This window comes from Cucurbita moschata, unplaced genomic scaffold, assembly GCF_002738365.1.
Source record: "Cucurbita moschata cultivar Rifu unplaced genomic scaffold, Cmos_1.0 Cmo_Scf00017, whole genome shotgun sequence".
Taxonomy (NCBI): Eukaryota; Viridiplantae; Streptophyta; class Magnoliopsida; order Cucurbitales; family Cucurbitaceae; genus Cucurbita; species Cucurbita moschata.
Window position 1 is genome coordinate 2,454,094 of NW_019268533.1, and position 24,848 is coordinate 2,478,941.

Sequence of the window (24,848 nt, forward strand, 5' to 3'; positions counted from 1 at the left end):
ATCAACCATTATATTAAATTTTTACTATAGAATGATGTTAGTCTTAACTAGTGAAGTTTAATTTTTCCGTTTACTAAATTTGTCTGGAGCGCACGGCTTCCTCTTTGAGTTACCGTCCGAGTGGAATGGTCAACTAAGAGTGAACAATCAAAATTGATTAAAGAAGGAAATAATTTGAGATTCAGAGTAAATCAAACGAACGTGAACGAGTTGGTTCACTTGCTAATCAGCTTGATCCAATCTTGTACGCTCGTAGAGGGACATTTTTATAGATATACCCTTAGATCTATGTTTCTGAATAGTCTCGAACAAGGCCACCAGCACCCAACTTGCTAGAATATCAACGTTTATTTATTATATCATAAATGATCGTGTAAATAAATAAATAAATAAATAAATAAATATAAATAATTAATAATGGGCCCAATGACAGTGAAAGGGCCCATTTGAAATTTCAAAAGTCCAATCGGATAACGCGGGTCGGGCCGGGCCAAGCCCAGTATAGTCGCCATGCCAGGCAGGTCCTACAAGACCAACTTGATGCAAGGGACTGGTCCATAGATTCCTTTTTTTTTTTTTTTTATAATTATTTAAATTAAATAATTTAAGAAAATTTTAATTTAGAATTAAATTATATCTTTTTTTTTACTTAAATAATTTTCTATTATATAATAATTAACATTATTATAAATTATTATAAAGTATGAGCAAAGAATAAAATAGTAATGGGCCCAATGATAAATAAAGTCGGGCCGGGCTAGCTCGGCCGGGCCCAGCACAGTCGCTGTTGACCCAAATACAAGACCAACTTGAACCAAGTGGCTTACCTTAATGGTCCCTTGCTTAGTCAACAGAATTTTCTTTTTCTTTTAATTATTTAAATTAAATAGTTTAAGAAAAAACTAATTTAAAATTAAAGTATTTCTATATTATTTTGCTATTATATATATATTTAAATAAAGTTTGAGAACCGACTTATTTTGAACTAAATGAACATTTCGATTAGCAAACCGTTCAATCATTTTCACGAAAAGAAAATATGTTTCGTATGTCTTTATCTAAAACGCGTAGTCAATTATATAAATGATTAATTTGTTAATGAAACATGTAAATCATTTTTTTTTTCTTTTTTGTTATCAGTCAATTTGTTGTGCTGTTCGTGCTCGAAAATGCCATCTTTCTATTTCTACGAGGATTTTCCGTTCATAAAAAAGAAGATCCCGACACGTTTTTTTTAGAGAAACAACACAAAAAACGAGCCAAAATCAAAGAACCGACAAAAAGTTGAATTAATATATATTAGACATAAACTAAAAAAAGTAGGGGTATAATTTTTTTGACAAGATATTTTATTTTTAGAAATTGGATCTACAAAAAATATTATTTATTTATTCTCGAACTTAAAAAATAATATCCTAACACAGGGATATTATTATTAACATCATAATCAAAACGTTCGTAATCTCAACGAATAAGACATTTATTTATTTATTTATTTTTAAATTATGTTGTCTTAATCAACTAATTAATATCATATCTCAACTCATACGAAAGATTCAAATCTCTCGTTTTAAATGTTGAGTTCAGCACTCACCCGAGCTGAATGTCAACCGACATAGTTTTCTTTTGTTGAGATCGAACGTTCAAAACTTCCTACATCATTGTCGTACTAAAAAAAATTAACGATTATAAATTTATTTTTATGCAAAAAAAAATTAAGCGATTAATTTTTTATAAATGAGTTGATTGGTGAGTTAAATCAATTAAATTGATGTAACGAAGAATATCATGTAACTCTTATTGAAATTGAGGCGGACGTATACGTACAAAATATATATATATATATATATATATTTATATATGGGCTAATTATTACTTTAGAAAAGAAAAAAAATATATATATATATATATATGGAAGTGAAAGCAAAATGATCATAGGATAATAATAATAATTATTATTATTATTTTATTGAATTTGTGAGATGGATGGATCTAGGGTCTACCTAGCTACTTCACATTTCCATCTTTATGTTACCTCCTTCAATGGTACCTACAAAAACAAAATTAACAAACATTAAGCTCGGGTCATTCATTAAACGTTCTTTAGATAGCTAAAAACGTCTCTGCAGACATTAATGTTTACATAGATTTGATTTCGAAACATCTATCATACCTAACAAGCTCATTTACGATCTGCTTTCATCGTCACTGTTTGACTTAGTTTTGTAAAAATTAAAGCTGTTGTGTTAGATTCGAAATCACCAGTCCCGATGCTGTAAACTTTATCATTCTCGTTTGTTCATAGGTATGATACTATAACAGTCCAGACCCACCGCTTTGAACTTTACTCTCGAGCTTTCCCTCGAATATTTTAAAACAAGTCTGGTAGGTAGAAGTTTCCACACCCCTAGAGAGAATGCTTTGTTTTCCTCTCCAACCGATATGGAATTTTACTGATATTGGCTTGAACGTGTCTTTTCAGTTGAAAAAGAACTCTCGAGAATTTCACGAGGAAGCGGTGAAGCTATTGTTCAAAAGAACACGAACATCGTCCGTTTAGGTTATGCACTATTGGAAGTGGATTTTTTAAAGAGAGATTTATGATGAAGGGGACCATGAGAATGTCTCAATCATCAATTTTAAAACATCCATTTGAAATTTCTTTGTCAAATCATAATAAAGAAGGAGAAGAAGAAGAAGACGGATAATTGACTACACAGTTCAATCCTATCTTTACCTGTATATGGATGAGATAAAAAGGCGTTTGATGATCGGCCTTGATCGAAACCCACATTGTACAGATTCTGCAAATCCATGTCCCATCCCGAAGAGGTTTGAAATTGCTGCATCGATTGATCGATATTATCAAGAACTTGAAACGATTTGAACTGAATCGAAAATGGCGGAGAATCGAAGGAAAAAGGATTTGAGAACTTACGGTGAGGCATGATGAATCCACGAAATTTTCTGGGAATGATCTTCGAAGTGCGATATCAGAGGTATTGATTCCGATTTCTAATCCAGAACACGAAACTACTTGTTGATTGTTTGGATTGAATTGTAAATAGGAAGAAGGATCTGTCATCTCCGATGACATTTCGCCGATCGCCTGGGGAAAAACCTGTTTGTTTGTTTGTTTGTTTCCCGGGAATATATTAGATTCTTCTTCTTCTTGTTAATTTTGATCTGATTAGATGAGTTATGGAGTTTGGAAATTGTTTTGTTTTCTTACCTCTTTGGTGAAGAGATCATCTACATTGAACTCCAACCTTGGATTGACAGTCGATAATTTCATGGACAAGAACTGTTTGTGAAAATGCCAGAGAGAAAGTTTTAGATTTCAGAGCAGGATTTTTAGTGTTTTCAAGGCTAGAGATTGAGTGAATTTAATTCTACCTCAACTTGTCTTTGAAGAGATTGAACATAGTTTATAATCTCGTCGAGCATTCCAGCTTTTCCAGTGATTTTGTTGCATCCTGGTACTAAATCTTGCAAGTACTTCATTCTTTCACTGATTTTTTCCCTTCTAGCCTACATGAAACCATGAAGAACTTGAGTGTTTAAAGAGAAATTCCCCATAAATGTATAGAAAACTAACAAATCAGGAAAAGAAAAAGCAACCCAGATGATGAAATTGGGTGTTCTTCTGGCTTACTCTTTCTGCTAAGCTGTGGCTATCAGTGGCTTGGCCACGGCCTGCTCTGACATGAATGTAACCAGGCTTTTGAACCTCTGATGCTTTGGAGTTTTCTTTTGAGGTATCAGCTGATGTTTCTCTGTTGTTGTTTGTTGTGGTGCTTGAGTTGTTGTTTTTGGATAACTCTTCTTCTTCTGAACTTGTTTTGATCCGTTTCTCTTTGCTGTTCTTGTCCCCCTGCAAATCCTCCATTGATTTAGTTTCAAATTCTTGAAGCTTTTGGCCATTTTTCCCATATGGGTTTGAAGATTTAGAGATGTTTCAATGGAGGAATGTTTTGAAAAAGAGAGAGATCATGTTATACGAACTTGCCTTGTTCTTGTTGTTGGTGGGGGCGGCGGCAGCGGTGGTTGTGGTGGTGGTGGTGTGAACTTTCTCAGCTTTTCTTTTCTTGAAGCTCTCTCTTCTGGCGGCCGACACAGCCGGAGTCACTGCCGGCGGGCAGCTGGAGGTTCTCGAGAGAGAAGAATTGAGTTCATAAGCCGTGGCATTCAACAACAGAGAGGGATCAAACTTGCCTCCTAACCCCCCAGGGTCAGGCTTCACTGCCCCCATTACAATCTCAACAAGTGACATCCCACCACCGCTGCCACCGCCACTCATGAACCCCGGAAACCCCGTGAGGTGATCCGCCGGAACAACCCCCGGCGGCGGAAATCCGCCGCCGTAATCAACCCTATTGAAACAGCTCTGCTGCAAAAGCTGATCTTGCTGGAATTTCAAACGACCCCTCTGCCTCTCAAGAACACTGAGATTATCAGGACAGTCCCCGGCAGTGTTCAAACACTGCAACATCTCCGGCAATGCTCTGTTCATCTTTCTTCAAGGAAAATGATGAAAAAAAATCAAAACCCCACCTCAGACAAACTAAGAAATCCTTAAATTCAAAGGAAATCCCACCCCCAAGAACCAAAAAAAGGCCTCTTTTCTGCTGCTAAGTACGCTATAACCCCAAAACATGAAGAAAAAGAAGAAGAACAAGAACAAGAAAGGGATTGTACCCAAAGAATGATTATAGAGAAGGGAAGAAAGAGAAAAAAGGGGGTGGGGTATATTTAAAGGTGAAAAAGTTAGGGGGTGGTGGTGGCCGGAGAGTGACAAGAACTGGCCGGAATTATTGGTTTAGAGAGAGATAGAGACAGGGGAATGGGGCAGAGAGGTGCGGAATGAAGCCATAACCATAGGCCGTGGGGGGTGGGGCAGACTGACATGACTGCCACGTGAGCATGTCCGGAGTACCAAAGCAGAGATAATGAAACGGACCCTTACAGACCTGCGGCTCCAAACTCCAACGGGGTTCCTCTGTGTTAATGAAACGCCAAAAAATACGAGGAAGAAACAGATTTTTGTAATCCCTACCACTCCCTATTGTACATCCACATTTCTCTTTTAATTTCCTTTCACATCCTTGTACTTTTTTTTTTTACTTTATATAGAGGACGAGATTTGATTCCTCAATTGATGAGGTTACTACTGTCTTTTAGCTTTTACAAGTATACGTGTGAGTTTACTCCGAGCATGATTCATCTTATTATAGTTTTATAAATTTGGTTCTTATACTTTTGATAAGGTTGTAATTTTTGTACTGGAAAGAGAGTGGAGGCCCTTGCGAAAGCCCTGTCCACCCTTCTCTATTTTGAGGGATTCTTATATTTAGACTCGTAACAGTTGGCTAGGAATAAGAATAGGGTCAGTAGTCTCTTTCGTTGCAGGTCCTCTTGCTGAGATGACTCTTTTGTTTTTTTACTACGACATGAATCATGAAAAAGCTGGAATAACTCTGAAAGAGAGTGGCCCCTAGGCGTTGAAAGCGTCTCGTCTTTGTAGAGCAAGAGTAGGATTGGCTACTTCGGTCCGGCAGGAGGAAAAATGGTATTTATAGTTTAGTGAAACTTCACCAATGATATCAAACGTTATGGTATTGAGCTTTTATCTTTTTTGTGATCGTCTTTCATTGGGTAGTTGTGTGTTAATCGGTCGTGTTAGATCTGAGTTGAATTTGTATGTTTGTTGGGTTCTTCCCACCTTTTACTGTCTCACTCTATCGTTATAACGTATTTTCACATTTTTACTTCTTCTTTTGGACATGTCACACCTTAGGGTTGGGGCATGTGGTAGGGTCGGTGCATTTTTAGAATGACTTGTGAAACTTAACCAAATCATAGAGACAAAGTTGAAACAGTTAAAATTATATGACCAAATTAAAAATTTTAAAATTATAGAGACGGTTTAAGTTGAACTCAAACTATGGAGACCATAGGAAAAAATTTATAATAGATGATTGCACAAGACAATAAAAACAAGAATGTTATTTAGAAATTTTTCCTCCTTAGTTCGCTAATCAATCCACTCGACTTCAAGATGATATAACTCGTGTTAACTTCTCTTTGGTCCATCAAATTCAAATCTTTATCGATTACGATACCTCTTCGATTGCACTTAATCGACAATGTTGTTGTAACCCGCTCTTGTACATTCTTCTTACATACAGTTTTGATATGATTGATTCACTCTATTTTCGATTTTCTTAGTCTTTCCTAAAGTCTAGATCAGACAGTGTGAAGACAACAATAAAAATTTCATACAATAACATTGAAGACGAGAAATATATACAATAACATTGAAGACGAGAAATATATCATCGACCCATCTCGGCCCCGTGCCAACCTTACATGTTACAACCAGCAATGTCAAATTGTTCTCATGAATATGATTGACATTATTATAGAAGTTATATTTAGGAAAAAAAAAAACATAAATTTACAAATTTCCCGTCCAAGGATGTAAGGACAATTAAGAAAACCCCTAACTTCTAAATCCCTTTTCCAATCTCAATCTTGGCGCGTGTAGATCACTTTGTCTTCCTATTGGAGGAGTAAGCACACGAAAGTCCGAGCGCGTGAGATGATTACGGAGTTTTGGGTGGATGTTTATGCCGTGTTACGGTCTGATGTGGAGCGTTCTAAAATTAGAAAAAAAAAATGGAGTTTTCAAACTAACCACTTTTTTGTCTCTATCTTGTTCTTTAATGGTGATGTACTTTTTGGTCTTTTTGTTTCTTAATTAAAGCATTGATTAATTATTAATTAACTTCAGATAAATTAATTAAGAAAGATAAATAATAACTTTCTTGAGCAATTATTTAATAAATATGCTTGCCAAGATTATTCCAGAACTACCCAACTCAAATTATAAGTTTGAGCTGGATTAATTTTATTTTTAGGTTGGTTGACTTGAATTTTTAGAAAATCGAAAGATTCGAGTTGATTAATAGGTTGACATTTTTTTGGTTGAGTCAACCCGACCAACTCGAAAATAGAGTTACAACTAATAATGTTTGTTATCCATGTCAACCATGTGTTGTGACTTGTGACCAAAGGAGAGTAATGAATGAACCAAGACCATATTCTAACGAGAGCGATCCAGAAAATATGATGGTTAAGAAATGTTTAAAAGAATTGATAGACATTACCTTCACTAACAATATGAAATTTTTCGGTAATTCTACGTTGGATGACTTTCTACAAAATGTGTTAGAAAGACGTCGTGTTGGATTGTGGAGATAGCCATCAATCTTAGAAGCAGTTTAAGTCAAGTAGGTATTGTAGTCATGTCACATAGAGAACATAGGAATGTTGAGGCCATTAGATACTAAATCTAAATTTCAAATCTTGTACATGAGACGTTATAGAGACCTTTATATATATGTATATATATATATGAGACCAATTCTCTCTCTATAATGATTCCTTCAATCACCATCTATGTGGTCATCATCGATGGAAAACGACCTTCTTGGCCCCCACGCTCCTAACCTTTCATTTCGTTCATCTCTGCTTTCAAAATTTTTAGACTCGTTTGATAATCATTTGATTTTTTGTTTACTGCAGTTTTGAAAATTACAGTTCGTTAGACCCATTTAGATATTGTAAATTCACTAAAAAGCCCGAAAGAAGTTATCGAAATTGTCCTTCAAATTCATGAATCTAAAACCAAAATGAAATCGGTAAACAAATTCGTGACCCATGGGATTGTGGGTAACGAAAATGACAAGCGAAACACGAAAGAAAATGTCGATATTGGGATTATACAATGCAAATTACTAGGTTAATGAAGTTAATGACGATGGGACTAGCAGCACGGAGGCATCTAAGTAGCTTTGGCTAAAAAGCTAAGCGACGATCTACGGTAAGGGTTGGTTATATTGAAAATCGAGATAATAGACAACTAGACAGACAAAAACGTTATCGAACGAGGTCTCCATATTGTATTTTAGGGTTTCGATTTGACAAAACGAGTACGAGAGTATTGGGGACATTTGCTTGTATATTTAATAGTGGGGAAAAAGAACACATTTGGGACAACTTTACAACTTGCCCAAATCAATTAATAGTCTCAAGTTGCATTAAAAGAGACATTCAGCTGATCAAAATGAATAGTTCACACTCATTTATGTTTGAACCAAAAACATTCTCACAAGACTTTACAACCATTATTGATGTTCTTTTACAATAATTTTATTTTGGCTTGGTATTCTCATCAAAATATTGGGCCACTTTGCATTAATATGATTCATTTTAGTGAAAGATATCAATAACAATTATTTTTTTAAGAAAAAAATTAGAGGTGTTCAGAAAATTCGATCAACTCAACCCAATCAAATCTAACCTGTATGATTTTGGTTGAGTTTTGTGATATCCCATGTTGGTGGGGGAGGAGAACGAAATACCCTTTATAAGGGTGTGGAAACATTTCCGTAGTAGACGTGTTTTAAAACCTTGAGAGGAAGCTCGAAAGGGAAAGCCCAAAAAAGAAAATATTTGCTAGCGGTGGACTTGGTCATTACAAATGGTATCAAAGTGGACGCCGGACTATGTGCCAGTGAGGAGGTTATTCCATGAAGGGGGTAGACACGAGGCGGTATGCCAGTAAGGACGCTTGGCCCCAAAGGGGGGTGGATTTGGTGGGGGTCCCACATCGATTGGAGAAAGGAACGGGTGTTAGTGAGGATGCTGGGCCCTAAAGGGGGATGGATTGTGATATCCCATTGGGGAGGAGAACGAAACACCCTTTATAAGGGTGTGAAAACCTTTCTGTAGCAGACGCGTTTTAAAACCTTGAGGGGAAGCTCGAAAGGGAAAGTCCAAAGAGGACAATATCTGCTAGCGGTGGGCTTGACCGTTACAAATGGTATCAGAGCGGATGCCGGACTATGTGCCAGCGAGGAGGCTATTCCTTGAAGAGGGTAAACACGAGGCGGTGTGCCAATAAGGACGCTGGGCTCCGAAGGAGGGTGGATTTGGTGGGGTCCCACATCGATTGGAGAAAGGGATGAGTGCCAGCGAGGACGATGAACCCTGAAGGGGGACAGATTGTGATATTTCACATTGATTGAGGAGGAGAACGAAACACCCTTTAAAAAAATGTTTCAGCCCAAACTAATTCAACGACGAATTTATTAAGCCTTAAAAGAAAAAAATAAACAAGTGGATGAAATGGAGAGAGATGGGTAACGAGTGAAAGGGAAAGTTGGGGGCAAGAAATCAAAGAAGCAATATTTTGAATAAGACCCAACCAACACAATATTTTGTTGCTCTTATGCCCTATGGCCTATGTGGTCCATTATGGCAATTTTCATTGGATATCAATTAAGTAGCTTCCAAGCTCTTTTTGTGCCTTAGATTATTATTCACATATAAACAACTTGAACCAAAAAAAATACATACATACATCAATTTAATAATCATAGAAATGATCGTTACGACGACGTTCTAATTATAAATTCAGTAATCATAAAAGTGATTGGTCACATTTCAGCTACTACTTTGAATACCTTCTACAAGTCGAGAGATAGAGTGAAAACCCTAAAAAAGACATCAAATGATAGAACTTCGATAACTATTATAATGCATTATAGGAATGATAAATGGGTTTTTAAACATGTAGGTGATTACTACAAACAATGTTGAGGAGAGAGAGAAATAGTGTGAGATCACATATAGATTGGAGAAGGGAACGAAACATTACTTATAAGTATGTGAAAACTTCTTCCTAGTAGACGTGTTTTAAAACTGTGAGGCTAGCGATAATACGTAACGGGTTAAAACAGACAATATTAGCTAGCAGTGGACTTGAGCTCTTACGAACAGATTGCGATCTTCGTTCTTGGAAAAGGAGAGAGAGGTTCATTCCACTTACTTCAATTATTTGTAATGATCATACACAATGGGCATCCCTAATTTCTTGACACTTCCATAGATTTTCTTTTGCTTTTGTTTTTTCTTGTCTTGATGGGTAAATAAATATGAGAGGGATAGAGGACCCAATCTTTCATTCATATATATATATATATAGATCAATTATTGATGTATATACTTCCATTCTATGCCCACCAATAATAATAAGCTTTTCCATGCACGATTAAATTTAGATCGACGATGATGAATATTATTTAGTAGAACAAGTGAAGTATAAAGATTTGAAGTGGTAATTGGAGTATAATATAGGATTAGTTCTTGTCTTCATCGTGTTGTTCTTGGTTAGTGAGCTCAAGTACTCTTTTTTTGACCTCATTTTCCACATGTAGAATGGCTCGTCATTGTTATGGGTTGGGAGTGCTTTCTCGGGGCGACCTTATAAGAATTTGCATAAAATACATGTGAATGAGGATAAAACATGGACTCGTGTTGATTTATGTGTATAATCTTCACTCCTAGAAGCGAGGAGTAAGTGACCCGAACATGTTGTAGAAAAATTCTGGAGACATTCGGTGTTGAGTTCGGATCCTAAATCTGGATCTGAATTTTGAAAATGAATCATTATACTCATTTTAGGAACAATTTAGCAACTATTGTTATAATAATCTTAAAAATTATTGAATAGAATCCAACAATTACTAAAAAGTTTCAACTAATAACGTGTCAAACAATATCCACATATGCGAATTCGAGCCTTCAAACGACCATTATAGAGATGTTTGTTCCATTCATGCCAACAATGCCACAAAATTCATTTACAAGAATTTCCTTTGATCATTAGGTACAGTTTATAAAAGTGATCCACATTCAATTGGAACAGAAAGATAAACACCAAATAAAGAAGAAAGAAATTCCACATGCTTCTACCGAAAGATCAATGCAAAATTAAACGTGTTCGGGTTCAAAGAACGAAAAAAATAATAATATACCCTTACCCTCGAAATATTCATATAAGTTAAATATTCATTTAAAAATATTCAAATTTTTAGGACAATTATTGAAGCTAGAAGCTACTAATAAAATTATTGAATTTCAACCTAGGGATTGGAATTCCTTTGTGCTTACGCCATTGATGTAAATAATTTAGCTACAAGACAACGTTGTTGTTTTTTATGACTGCATCCGAGGTCAGACATTGTTGTTTTTCTCGACCTTATCAAAAAATTCATTTTATAATTTGTTATAAGCATGGTAAAAGTACAAGATCTCACTTCTATTGGAGAGAGGAACAAAACGTTTTTTATAAATGTATAGAAACCTCTTCTTTATAGATGCGTTTTAAAATCGTGAGGCTGACGGTAAGCGATGTGCCAGCGAGGACGTTGAGTCCCAAAGAGGGTGGATTGTAAGATTTCACATCGGAACAAAATATTTTTTATAAGAGTGTGAAAACCTCTCCCTAATAGACACGTTTTAAAACTGTGAGACTGATGACAATACGTATTGAACCAAAAAACGAACAATATCTAATAGCGGTAGGTTTGGACTGTTATAACGAAATAAAAAATGAAATCAAACTTATCTAGTATATTAGGTTAATTTTACCATCCTATCTTAAACAACTTTTGGTCGTGAACGAATTTGTATATCGAGTTATGTTTAGATTAACAAAAATTATACAAAAACGTGGTCATGATTGCTATTTTTCTAATAATTTCTCTAATAAATTAAAATTTAATTTATCTCGAAATGAAATAAAATTTGAAAAAAGAAAATAAATAAAAGTGATATCTATTATGGATCTTGTTGATAGGCATCGAAATTGTGAAAATTTGAAGCCTTTCAAGTTCCAACCGATTAGTGACGTTTGCTACCACTTTTTTCACATCAAACTTTGTGGTATCTTTGTTCCTCCTTTTGCTGATTCCCATGCATTATATTAAGTACACGAATCTATATATATATTGAGATTTCACGTGAGCTAAGGGTTGGGAGGGAAGAAACATTTCTTATAAGAAAGTGGAGACCTTTCCCTAGTAGACGCGTTTTAATACTGTGAGGCTGACAATAATACGTAATGCCTCAAAGCAGACAATATCTACTTACGGTGGGCTTGAACTATTACAAATGGATTAGAGCCGCACCGTGGCGGTGTGTCAGTGAGGACATTAGGCACTCACGAAGAGTTTTTCTTATAAAAGTGTAAAAACTTGTCTGTAATAGACACGTTTCAAAATCGTGAAGTGCTGAACCAAAACGGATAATATCTACTGGCTAATGGTGGACATGGATTGTTATTTATACATCTATATTAATTGGTATAATCTCAAAGTTTAAGAGGATATTAAATATTTTCTTCTTATTTAGATAAAATGTCTATTTTCCATATATCTAAAAGAAGATATTGGATAAGAGCTCGATGTCAAAAAAAAAAAAAAAAAAAAAAAAAAAATCTTTCGTATTTCATAGTCGGAAAGGATAGCGTACATGCCCTTATCTTTAATTTAACTTAGATGTGGATTGAATGCCTCTACGCTATAAGTTGTGTTAAGCATGCTTATAGCTTAGAGGGTGGGACAGTAATCACTACTCTTTTTCCATGAAAGTAATCACGACTATAAAGGATGGGATAATAAGCTCTCTATTTTTCAACAACAACAGGGGTCAGTTCAGTTTTGACAACGCTACTAAAAATTTGAGTGAGCGGAATTTTGTAGAGGTTTGAAGAGGGACTAACTAAGCAAAGGGCCAAAAACAGTGTGTCACTCCAACCAACTTTTTAGATATGGTTAACGGGAAAATTAAGAAAAAGGTTTTCAAGGCATTAGAGAAGTTGTAACAACCCAAATCTACTACTAGTAGATGCTGTCTTTGGTGCAAGTGAGGACGATGTTACCGGATAAGGGTGGATTATGAGATCCCACATCGGTTGGAGAGGGGAATGAAACATTTTTTATAAGAGTGTGGAAACCTCTCCCTAATAGGTTCATTTTAACACCGTGAGACTGACAACAATACGTAACAACCCAAAACGAACAATATCTATGAGCGGTGATAATCTTCTCTAACCATTCCTATTAGTTTATAAAGCCTCGTCAAAGGGTCTTTTTATCTCTCGATGCGAGTTTGACAATGAATCTTTGAATCGCCTGGATACTCGGTAGAGTCCCAACTTTTACACATAAAAGTCGAGCTTAAGTAATAAAGAAATGAAGTTTAAGATTCTTGTGTCACATCAAGTGACGTTTGAAATGAGGAAATGAAGTGAGACGATAGCCCCAACTCGAGGCAATGGCATATTTTCTTTGACAACAAAATCTCTAGCAAAAGTGAGTGAAAACGACTTGTCGTACCCTCTCTCTCCCCTATTATGCAAAGGGAAGAATTATTTTGGTTGCCCCACAAATATGCTCAATCGAATCAATGTGAACAAAACCCTCTTAGCTAATTCATTGCATTCATATAATCAAATTTAGCATCGATCGATTTGTCTTTTATAACCTAACGGTCTGTTTTGATCTAATTTGACACCTGTTGTGTTAAATCGCTAATCAATATGGTTGTTAGTTGAACACGACTCTCTATAATGATATGATATTGTCCACTTTAATCATAAGCTCTCGTGAATTTGCTTTGAGCTTTCCCGAAAAGGCCTCATGCCAATGAAGATAATATTCCTTGATTATAAACCCATGATCATTTCCGAAATTAGCCAACGTGGGACTTTCATCCGACAAATCCTGACTTCTGAAAGGGTCGTGAGCTTATGCTCAAAGTGGACAATATCATATCATTGTAGAGAGTCAAGTTCATCTAACAATGGTAAATTTAATTATATCAATACTTCAATGTTTTCTTCACCTTAAAGTAAAAAAAATTGTAAAAAACTTATAAAATGAAAGTTGATATTACTCGAAAAGAAAGTGATATTATAAAGATTCGATCTATTATAAAAAAAAAAAAAAAAAAGGTGTTACCATAGCTTTTAAAAAAGTGATATAATAGGTATTTTATAGTCTTTTTTTAAAGTCACCCACGCTATAAATAGTCTAGATTTTTAATAGCATTTTATAAAAGTTACAAAAAAAAAAAAAAACCTATGATAGAGTTTTTGAAAAGTTAAAAACTTTCCAATTATGATTTGTCAATACCAACATTTACTATAGCTTTAAATAGAAGCTTTAATAAGCCTTTTGGATATCAAATTAAATCAACAATTAATTCAAGATCTAAAAATATGTCGGACAAATTTTATGTTATATCTCACGTCAGTTGAGAGGAGAACGAAATATTTTTTTTTTGTAAGGGTGTGTAAATCTCTCTCTAACAGACACATTTTAAAACTTTGAGGGATAACCCGAAAAGGAAAGATAAAAAATGACAATATATGCTAGTAGCGGGCAAGAGAAAGCCCTTGACCCAAAGAAGACAATACTGCTAGCATTGGGGTGTTACATTTTAAAATGGTAATCGAACTTTCGATCCCACCAATGTTTCTTGGACTTTCAATCCACTCTTATTTCTCATTCTTAACATGGTATCATAGCATTATTCTTAACACCCATGTCAATCAAAGAATTCCTTATAAAAAAAGCGTGGGAACCACTTTTTGATAGATACATAATTGAAAAGTCCAAAAATCTTGAGAATAAGTTCGAAAAGGAAAACCCAAAAAAAATAATATTTATTAGCGGTGAATTTGGTCGATTTACATCAACAAATTGAATGATGAAATAGATCGACTGAGTGATGAAATAGATCAATTCTCGATAGAAACAAGAGGATAAGAATTGAGATAGGGAGAGATTAAATGAGTGGAGAAGGGCTTTTGGGGTTCCCAAAGGGTTATTTGGTTGAATATAGAATGGAAAGCAAAAGGGAAAATAGGTCAAAGTTATTAAAAAGATGGTCAAAAAAACAATAAATGGCAGCTCTGCCTCCTTCTACCAAAAGACACTAAATCACAATGTCCCATCTCTCTCTCACTCTCACCTTCCCATTACCCCATCCATACTCTTTCATTTCTAACCCTAAAAATTTAACTCACTTTACAACTTCTTTTCTTTAATCTTAGTTTTTGAAAAGCTTGTCTTGTTGTCTTGTTCGTTGTTTATTGTTTAAAGATTTTAGAGAGAAGGGTCGGAAGATTTTGGGTCTGTAGCTTTCTTTATCTGCTTTTTATCGGGTGGTGCTTGCATGTGGAGTGTGCTACTGGAAATCGGGCTTGAAGCTTTCGTTTTATCAACGAGCTGACAACTGATGGTTGTTGATCACGGAGTGTGCATTTTTATGCTGGGTGTTGTGCAACTTGTGACCCGTGCCTCCTCTTTGTTAAGTAATATCTTTGTTTTTTTTTTATTCATCATCTTTATTGAATATCAAACACTAAGACTAAGGTTTTTGAAATCTGCTTAGAATTTTAAAGAAACATGCTTAGAATTTTAAAGAAACATTTCAACTCTTAGCCAAATAAAAAAAAAATGAAAGTCATATTTATGAGAAAACAAGAACCATTTTTAAAAATAAAAAATCAAATAATTATTAAATGAATCTAATTTTTTTCAAAATTTACCTATTTTCTATTTTTAGTAATCTAATTAATATTAAGTTTCACTCTATTAGTAAAAATTATGATTCTGTTACTAAAGGAAGGTTATATGAATGAACCGAGACCACGTCTCAATCAGAGATATTATGAGAATAGGACGACTAAAAAAGAGTTATAAGAATTGAAAGTCACTGCCTATACTAATAATAACGTGCACCTTCCTTTTCGTTGGTTCAATCGTAGAAACTATCGTTGAACATGTTTTGATTGGAGCAATTCTATGTTGAGTGACTTCTTAAAAATTTTCTTAGGATGTATATGAATGAAGACAAAACATGCTGAAAGGACATGTGTTTATTGTAGAGATAGTTTTCACTCTTAGAAGGTAGAAATAGGTAACGTGGCCATATCGAGGCCATGAGATTTCAAATTCTAATCCGAATCCTCGTGTCGTTACAAAAATGTTTAGTACAATGCATATAACCCCTTTTATCATGATCCATTTTGTCGACATTATTATTGTTTGTACTTGATTAATATTCTATCAAGTTGATCATGCAAGCAAGTAATAACTACAAATTGGTATTGAGTACATCCAAATCAGATTTAATAAAGAAAAAGGACACATTTGATTAGATTAAGGTTGTCCTATATAACTCAATCCAAAATTCCAGCTAGCTGCTCTCCTTTGGTAGAGAACTCATCTAATCTCCACCTAATATTTCTCCAATTGATCCCACCAACTTTGATAATAAAAAATCGTATCCATTTGGTTGTCCCAATCACCAATCACCCATCACCAAACACCAAACACCAAACATATATTTAAAATTTAAGAAAACATTTCATGTCTGTCTAAAACATTAAATTCAAAGCTCCTAGAATCCAAGAAGATAAAGAGAAAGAAATATCGAAAGAAAGATTGAAGTTGGAACGACCCAAACCTACTACTAGCAGATATCGTTTACATGGTAACGGTCCAAGCCTGCTACTACCAGATATTGTTCTTTTTTGGTGTTTTTTTTCAGGCTTCCGTTTAAGGTTTTTAAAACGCATATGCTATGAAGAGGTTTCCACACTCTCAATCGATGTGGGATCTCACAAACATGCACTAATTCTTTATAAGATTAATTAAGAGCAAAAGAGAGACATGATCACATGAAGGGCCTTTGGGGCACCCGTTCAAAATAAGGACATGTAGGGGCCCAAATTGATAAACAAATCAAACAATGTGTCATGAAGAAAGGTTCTATTGTGAGGAATCATTAGGAGTATTTTAGCTAAGCTTGTGAAAGATAAGAAAACCATAGAATTTAAGGGTTCGTTTTTTAAGGCCAAACCTTAACCTATGCTCGAGATACAGATAAATATATTTAATATATTATTGAAATACACATTCTATTTTATTCTATGTACTTTTTTTTATTGTCAAGTTTTAATCTCAATACTTCTCATTAGTTTTAAAATATATTCGTCCAAAATTATTTTTTATCGAGATTGGTTAAATAAAATAATAGTTTTCATACAAAAAAAGACACTATGGGAATATATATTTACAATTTATAAAGAGAATTTTGTTTAAGAAAAAAACAACAATAAACTATTGTAGAGACTAATTTTTCGATTTTTCATTTAAATTTAAACTTTTGAGATTTTATTGAAAATTTTAGAGCCGAATTTTAAGATGATGCAGAAAGAAAAATATTAAAAAAAGAAAAGAAAATAAGATAAGAAAAATTAAAAAATAGGTCAGTCAACTCAAAGAGGGTAAAATGGTCATTTAACCCTTTTTGTGTACCAGGGCGACCTCTCCCAAGGACATGCATGTCCCCTTCTCACTAAGTTCAACTCCCTCGTTCTACCCACTAAAACATAAAAACAAGAGCTTAGAACACTTCGATGCATACAAGTAATTACTATCAAATGGTGTTATATCTTTATCGAAAAGAAAGGTGCATCTTATTGGTATAGATAGTGACTTTCAATTATTTTAAACCTTTCTTAGTCATTTTATCTTAAAAAACGTTCTAATTCGAATGTGGTATTGGTTCATTCATATATACTTACCTTACTCGAGTGTCATAGTTTGAACTCCTATAATATAAATTTTTTCTCGATTAATATCGTTTGAAGTCCTCTAATATAAGTTTTTTTTTTCTTTTTTGTTAGCTACCAATACTCTTAAGCCCAACAAATTGTTTTTGTGGACCAGGAAGGATTGACCCATTTGAATCAATCACCATAAATATTTGTAAAGCCATATTGCTAGTTTATTTAAACGATGTGGGAGCGATGAAAAAGATCGTGTATTAGGTTGGTTTGGATTGGGTTGAGTTGTCAATTTTATCAACTAAAACCGTTCTTATTAAATAATGAACATAACTTATCTCAATCATAACTTTTTTTTTGGTGGGTTAGGTTCAGATCGTATTTAAAATTTTGATTTTAAAAATGTTAGTTTATAAAATATCTATATGTTTATTTTTGAACATTTAATTAATTTATATGTCTGAGAGCAAGTGCAAAACAATCTAAAAAGACTCGTGTTGATCCCTATCTCATACGGTATCCCTTCATCCATCTCTCCCTCTTGTGCAATTATTTTATGTAAACAAAAATGTGTTCTTCCACTAAAATAAAATTCGTTTGAATTCTTAAATTAGCTCGATTAGGACTCCCTATGATCCCATTTAAACCATTCCGGAGCTTTAAATAACATCAGTTTTTTTAATGATCACGATGAAAATAATTTCTTCTCTAGCAATGTGTATTAGGGATGTTCACGTGACAAGATAATTTGACCTATTTGAGTTGAGTTAGATTATTTATTTATTTATTTGAATTAGGTTGAATTTTGAAAAATCTAATTTTTTTTTTTGGTTTTTTTAGTTGGGTTAAATAAGTTTACAACTCAATCTTAATTTTTTTTTTAAAAAAAATTAAGAACATATGACTTATGTAACAAAGGTTAATTAATGTAACATATAGTTAGATAAATAGGATTTTTAAATAATAATAATAATAAAACTTGACAATCGTAGCTCAACTCAAAAATAGAGGGTTGAGTTTGGTTGGTTGTGAACTCTTAGGATTGCTCCGATCACCAACTCCCATGTTGGTCAAAAAGATTAATCTAACCGAGCCTAATCCAATCCGTATACACCTGTATCGATTTTTAAATTACTACCCTAATCTTTAATTTAAAAGTACTGTAATCTTTACTTTAAACTCAAAATTGAAAAAATGAACCGAACAAGTTTTTCTTTGAAGAATCGTTATTAAAAGTATTCTTACACGTCTCCAATAAATTACGACAAATGCTCGATTTCATTCATTAACCGGACTTAATTTTGTAAAAAATTAACTTTGTGGATCATGTCTCAAGAAATATCCTTTTCTTTCTTTTGTTACATGTGCCCTTTTATCATCTCCAAGTATCATATGCTTTTTAGCCACCCAACTTTAGGGGACTTCTCCTTTGATTAGGTCCCATTTATTTTGATTCATTATAATAACCTTTCATGATCTTCTCCGAGGGGAATGTGATATCCCGTCTTGGTTGGGGAGGAGAACAAAACACCATTTATAAGAGTGTGAAAAACTTTTTCCTAGTAGACGCATTTTAAATGCTTGAGGGAAATCCCGAGAGAGAAAGCTCAAAGAGGAAAATATCTGCTAGCGGTGGACTTAGGTCGTTACAAATGGTATCAGAGCCAGACACCGGACGATGTGCCAGTGAGGAGGTTGTTCCTTGAAGGGGGTAGACACGAGGCAGTGTGCCAGTAAAGACGCTGAGCCCTGAAGGAGGTGGATTTGGTGGAGGTCCACATTGGTTGGGGAGGAGAACGAAACACCCTTTATAAGGATGTGGAAACCTTTCCGTAACAGACGTGTTTTAAAGTCTTAAGGAGAAATTCGAGAGAGAAAACCCAAATAATACAATATCTACTAGCTATGGACGTGTGCCCTTACCACCTCACCCCAAATTATAGCCATTTTAAGACTATACTTTGATGGATCATTTTTATGGCTACCCATAGATGTTGACATCACTAACATCAAACAAAGTTATCCAATCATTTTAGGACCACTTTGCTTTTATTTTTGGTTTAAATTCGATCTAGAGGATCAAAATCGAACCATTCTTTTTCACATTTGTTTTGTTTTCGTGTCCTTTTGTTAGATGCTTTGTATTGATTTTTTTTTTTTTTTTTTTAATAATGTTCTTTCACTTAGAATGACCCCGACATTCCCTTACATCTTGTGCGACATGATTAAGTTACCAACATTTGTCTTGAACTATTTCTAAGAGTGAAGTCTGTCACCACAGATCAACCGAAATTCTTTTATTATAATTTTTCTTACTCAAATGTTTCTAAGAAAAATTACTAGTAAGTCATTTAACATAAAATTGTTTCAAACCAAATTCGTTTAGTTTTTATGATTGAGCGACCGAAAAAAAAGGTGCACTTTATTTCTCGATAGCTCAATTATAGGAGCTCGAAAGTTAAGCGTGCTTAACTTTCAGCAATTCTAAGTTGAGCGATCTACTAGGAATTTTCTTATAAGAAGCATGTGAGCGAGGACAAAATATGTTAAGAAGATTGGTGTTTGTTTTTTGGAATAGTTTTTACTCTTAGAAATAGTTCAAGTCAAATAGGTAACGATATCAAAATTGAGATCGGAGTTTCGAATCTCTACTTAAAAAATAGAGCTCGAACAAAATAAAAGAAGATTTTATGTGGAGGTGAAAGACTCGAACCTATAACATGTTTTTAGTTGAAGACATGTGTCTTAACCAGTTGATTGAAGTCACCTAACCATAGGAAGTATTATCAAAGGAATTTGAGTCGGCAATATGTTGTTTGTTTGATAATAATGCATGAGGCTATTCAAAAAAGTGAACCATGTGCTAGGTATTGACTAGTTCTTATCGCTCATTAATCAATTTCTATTTGAAATCTTCATGTAGGGTCATAAACGATCAAATTTGTTAAGGAAAAATAACGAATGATTGGTTTCGATTTCAAAAACTATCCTCTTCTTATACTAGATAAAAGTTCTCTTGACAAAAAAACTTTGTCCGAAAACTCTTTTTCGATAGAGATGTCCATTTTACTTATCTCAATCGGGGAGGAGATTTCCCGTTTAAACAGGTAATAAGAGAGTGAGTGGAGAACATCTTTTTCCCACTAGATAAATGGGGCCGAGGACAGGGTTATATTCCCCCGACGCTATTTTAGTTGTCTCAAGAGAAATAACGATAGGAAAACCTAATTTTTTCGTAATAACTCGGGATTCTACTGTTGGTGATAGATTATTCAATGAAGTCGTCATATTAATTAAATACATTAGGTATTGTGACAACCTCATTGAATAATTTCTCGTAAATGAAATGAAAACGTCATTCCACTCCATTGAAATGCTTTGCATATAAAAATCAAGAAAACAACTTGCGAACTACCTTTTAGAATAGAGACATTGCTTATACATCACAATAGAGATAGGCATGTGAGAGGTAATCTTGTTTGTTTTGTCCCTAAAAAATCATAATATGAAAATTATTGGATGTAATATTTACTTGGGTATAAACCTTCGAATACCGAACTCAACGGAAGTAATATATGTCAATTATCATTGAGTTATGCTCGTGTTCATCTCGCCATACTTTGTATGTCTGCAAAGATACAATTTGATAAAATTAAAAGATTAAGGTTCAAAATGACAAAATTGACTATATTTACGATCATACACGCCTTATTTGATTATTTTTTCTAGGAAATAAGTGAGAACAAAAACATGCTGAAATAATTCGTGGCGGTCTGTGAAGATAGTCTTCACTTATAAAACGGAGAGGTAAGTAACATAACCATGTTTTATGGGATGCAGGGGAATGTCGGGGTCATGATGTGCCAAATCCCAATTTCGTATTCTGACCCAAATCTTGGACATGAGACATTACAGTAACCCGTAACCCGTCTTCCATTTTAAAATTGAGAGATTAGTAACATGACCATGTTGTATGGGATGTAGGGGAATGTCAGGGCCATGATGTGCCAAATCTCGATTTCGTATTCTAACCCAAATCTTCGATATAGGACATTGCAATAACCCGTAACCCATGTATCTTATAAAAATTGCAAGGTATCTTTATTTTCTATTACGAGATCCTTGACTAACGATACCAGCTCATAACTGAACTCACGTGAATTAGTTCAAAATCATTCACTCAATTCTTCTAACTCCTCGAATAATTTCTCGGAAACTTTTATCGAACCAAACCCCATTAATTTTAAGAAGAAAAATCAAACACCCTTTTCATCTTTAACGTTGATTCTTCACTTTATATCTTCAAACACCTCCACACTTGTGGCTTAAAGCGAAACCAGTCACACTCATCCTTTCGCCGACACATAGATTCTTCCAACTTGCTTCAAATATACACATATAAATCACTCTCATTTCTCCATTGGATCTCAACCAAAACAACCAAAACCCCATCTCCAAATTTTTCTTCTTTTCTTCGCCAATGGCTTCGAGCTCTTTAAAACAACAACGTCCCGAGGCGACATGGACAGCCAAGCAAAACAAGCTGTTTGAGAAGGCGTTGGCTTTGTACGACAAAGAGACGCCTGAGCGATGGCACAATATCGCCATGGCAGTCGGTGGGAAGTCGGCCGACGAAGTTAAAAGACATTACGAGATTCTCTTGGAAGATCTCCTGCGGATCGAGTCGGGCCGTGTTCCTATTCCAAATTACAGAGGCGTCCACAATGGAGATGAAGAGTTGAGGTTAGTGAAGTTGTTCAAAGATTTTTTTCCCTCTTTATTTTAATTTTTGTCTTGTTTTTTTTTTTTTTTTTATTACCAATTTTGGGTACATGTTTATGTGGTTAATATTGTGATTAGGTTAAGTTTTTTATATGGTTGGTGGATATTTGTGAGACTTTGACTTATTAGAGTATTTTGTTGGTTGAATTTATTGTAATTTATTGGCTAGTTTGTGACCTATTGTCTAATCTAATTTTAAGTAGGTATTAATTGCCGTTTAATTAGATGAAACTAAAGAAAACCTTTAAACTTAGGAAAAAAAAAAATTTTTGTTGGAGGATGAAAGTCCAAGCTCGACTAATTTAGGGAATGATCATAGCTTAATTTGTTTGAGGGGAGGTATTGGATGAAAGTCCCACATCAGCTAATTTAGGAAATGATCATGTCATACTTTGTTCAAAAGAAGGTGTTTGATGATGATAGTCCCAAAGAAATGATCATGAATTTATAATCAAAGAATACTTTATCTGTTGGCATGAGGCCTTTTGGAGAAGCCCAAACTAAAGCCGTGACAGTTTATGATCAAAGTGGACGCTTTAAAACTGTGAGATTGATGACGATATATAATGGGCCAAAGTGAATAATATCTAGTAACAATGGGCTCGGATATGATAACTTTGAAAGACTCTAAAAAATTCAAAAGTATTTTTTAAGTAAAATACTAATGCTTTCTATTCAAAACTAAGGACAATTCTTTTTGAAGCTTAAAAATCTTATTCAAACTTTTGAAAGTTTAAGGATAATTGAAAATGTTTTGCTTTGCATTTGCTCTATTGGTAGGCTGCTGAAGTATCTTAAGCTGCAATAAACTGCCACCGCCGTCTTTCAGTCTCTCATCAAGAACAAATGGCTCACTCCAAGATGGATTCATACATATTTAAATCTACAAGTTTATCTCAAATAAAAGTGTACAATTTTATCATTTCATCATGTTATCATTTTTTATTTAAGAATTTAAAGGCAACTTTGGAAACATTTAAGTTCAAACTAATATTTCTTAAATTAATAAGCTAATGTAGTCGTATAATGTCCTCTTGCTTATGAGAAAAATTCTCTTGTAAAAAGGATTTATAATATCGATGTGACATCTGAGTAAAGTAATGGTATATCAATGAAGAGAGACTACATTCAAATGAGAGCAGTCTTGAGGATAATATAGTTATTGAAAGTTATTACCTATACCAATAAAATGCAACTTTCTTTTGAGTGGCTCAATCATAATAACTCTAAAATTAAACGTGTTTAGTTCGGAGTAATTTTCTTTTCAGTGAGATCACATATTGGTTGGAGATGTGGATGAAGCATTTTTTATAAGGGTGTGGAAACCTCTCCTTACCAGACGCTTCTTAAAAATTGTGAGGTTGATGGTGATGCAGAACGGGCCAAAGTGGACAATATCTACTCGCAGTGGGCTTGGGCTGCTATAAATGGTATCAGAGCAAGACACCAAACACTGTTCTAGCGATGATGTTGGGCCTCCAAAGAGGTGGATTGTGAGATCCAACATGAATCTAAGAAGGGAACGAAACATTTCTTATAAGGGTGTGGAAACTTCTCTCTTACAAATGTGATTTAACAATAGTGAGGCTGATGACTATACGTAACGGGTCAAAGCAGATAATATTTACTAAAGGTGGAATTGGGTTATTACAATACAAGTGAAGGGACCTGTGGGTAACATGACCATTTTGCCGCACAGGTATTGAATATGGATTTCAAATTCTGAGCATGAATTGTTACAATATAAATCTTCCGATTAATCAAATACTAAACCCATTAATTAAAAAACCAAATAGAAATAGAAGGAAAATGACTAAAAAAAAATATTGTTGGACCTTGAGATAGCTTAACTTTGAGGGCATCTAGTACAATTATTCCTAGTGTGCTTTATTCTACTCCTTTTGTTCTTACGTTAAGTTAAAAAAAGAGATGGCTTTTGGTCTTTTTTTTTTCTTTGTGGGTGAAAGGAATTTTTGCACGAATGGGCTTCATTCTTTCTCCGCTTTCAATTTTATATCTAATAAATAAGTTTGTATCAAATAAGTCATAAATCTATGACTTATTTAACATTTTTTTAAATGTACTAATTACCGTGAGTCACGATCTGATCCTCGTGGAATTTGATAAGTTTTTTTTGGTTAAAAGTTGAAAATTTCCGAGTGTACATTCTTCATGTATAGTTGATGATTTTAGGTGATTCTTGTCCCATTAATTCGTCTGGATGAGTTCTACAAGTTTGGTGAAGGAATATAAGAGTTATCGAAAAAAAAATTGAATGTTAGATCTCGAAAAGCATAAATGAAAAATACATAGGTGGGCATGAGATTGAAGAACTGGTTCAACTTCGAGGCGTTCACCTATCCAATCCACTTCAATTTGATCTATTTTCTATTTTCCGAGCCAATTTCAACCTTACTAATAATTTTCTAGCTTTATTGAGTAAATTTCTTCAAAACTAATTTGTGGTATTAATTCGAAAAATCAAGTCGTTACATTTAAAGAGAAGACATCATTCATGAATTTTAAAGGTGTCTCCTCCAAGTAGATTCAATCCTTGAAATCAAATTCCTAGATG

General features: G+C 34.2%; 2 protein-coding genes across 3 annotated transcripts; one reads left to right on the plus strand and one right to left on the minus strand.

The window, feature by feature from the left end:
• Positions 1-1,854: 1,854 nt before the first annotated feature.
• LOC111455615 (transcription factor HBI1-like) lies at positions 1,855-5,076 on the minus strand. 2 transcript variants are annotated; one of them, XM_023097348.1, is made up of 7 exons: positions 4,010-5,076; positions 3,656-3,874; positions 3,397-3,531; positions 3,233-3,304; positions 2,939-3,121; positions 2,738-2,843; positions 1,857-2,050 (listed from the first exon to the last, which is right to left on the minus strand). In XM_023097348.1, the coding sequence occupies exons 1-7, from the start codon at positions 4,511-4,513 to the stop codon at positions 2,013-2,015; spliced, it is 1,257 nt and encodes a 418-aa protein (XP_022953116.1). In that variant the 5' UTR covers positions 4,514-5,076; the 3' UTR covers positions 1,857-2,012. The 2 variants fall into 2 exon arrangements, with proteins under 2 accessions (XP_022953115.1, XP_022953116.1); XM_023097347.1 differs by having other exon boundaries at positions 1,855-2,050; positions 2,738-3,121.
• Positions 5,077-21,901: 16,825 nt separating this feature from the next.
• LOC111455298 (protein RADIALIS-like 3) lies at positions 21,902-23,116 on the plus strand. Its single transcript, XM_023096903.1, has 2 exons — positions 21,902-22,234; positions 23,054-23,116. Exons 1-2 carry the CDS (start codon positions 21,972-21,974, stop codon positions 23,079-23,081), a joined length of 291 nt encoding a protein of 96 aa, XP_022952671.1. The 5' UTR covers positions 21,902-21,971; the 3' UTR covers positions 23,082-23,116.
• The last annotated feature ends 1,732 nt before the right edge of the window (positions 23,117-24,848 follow it).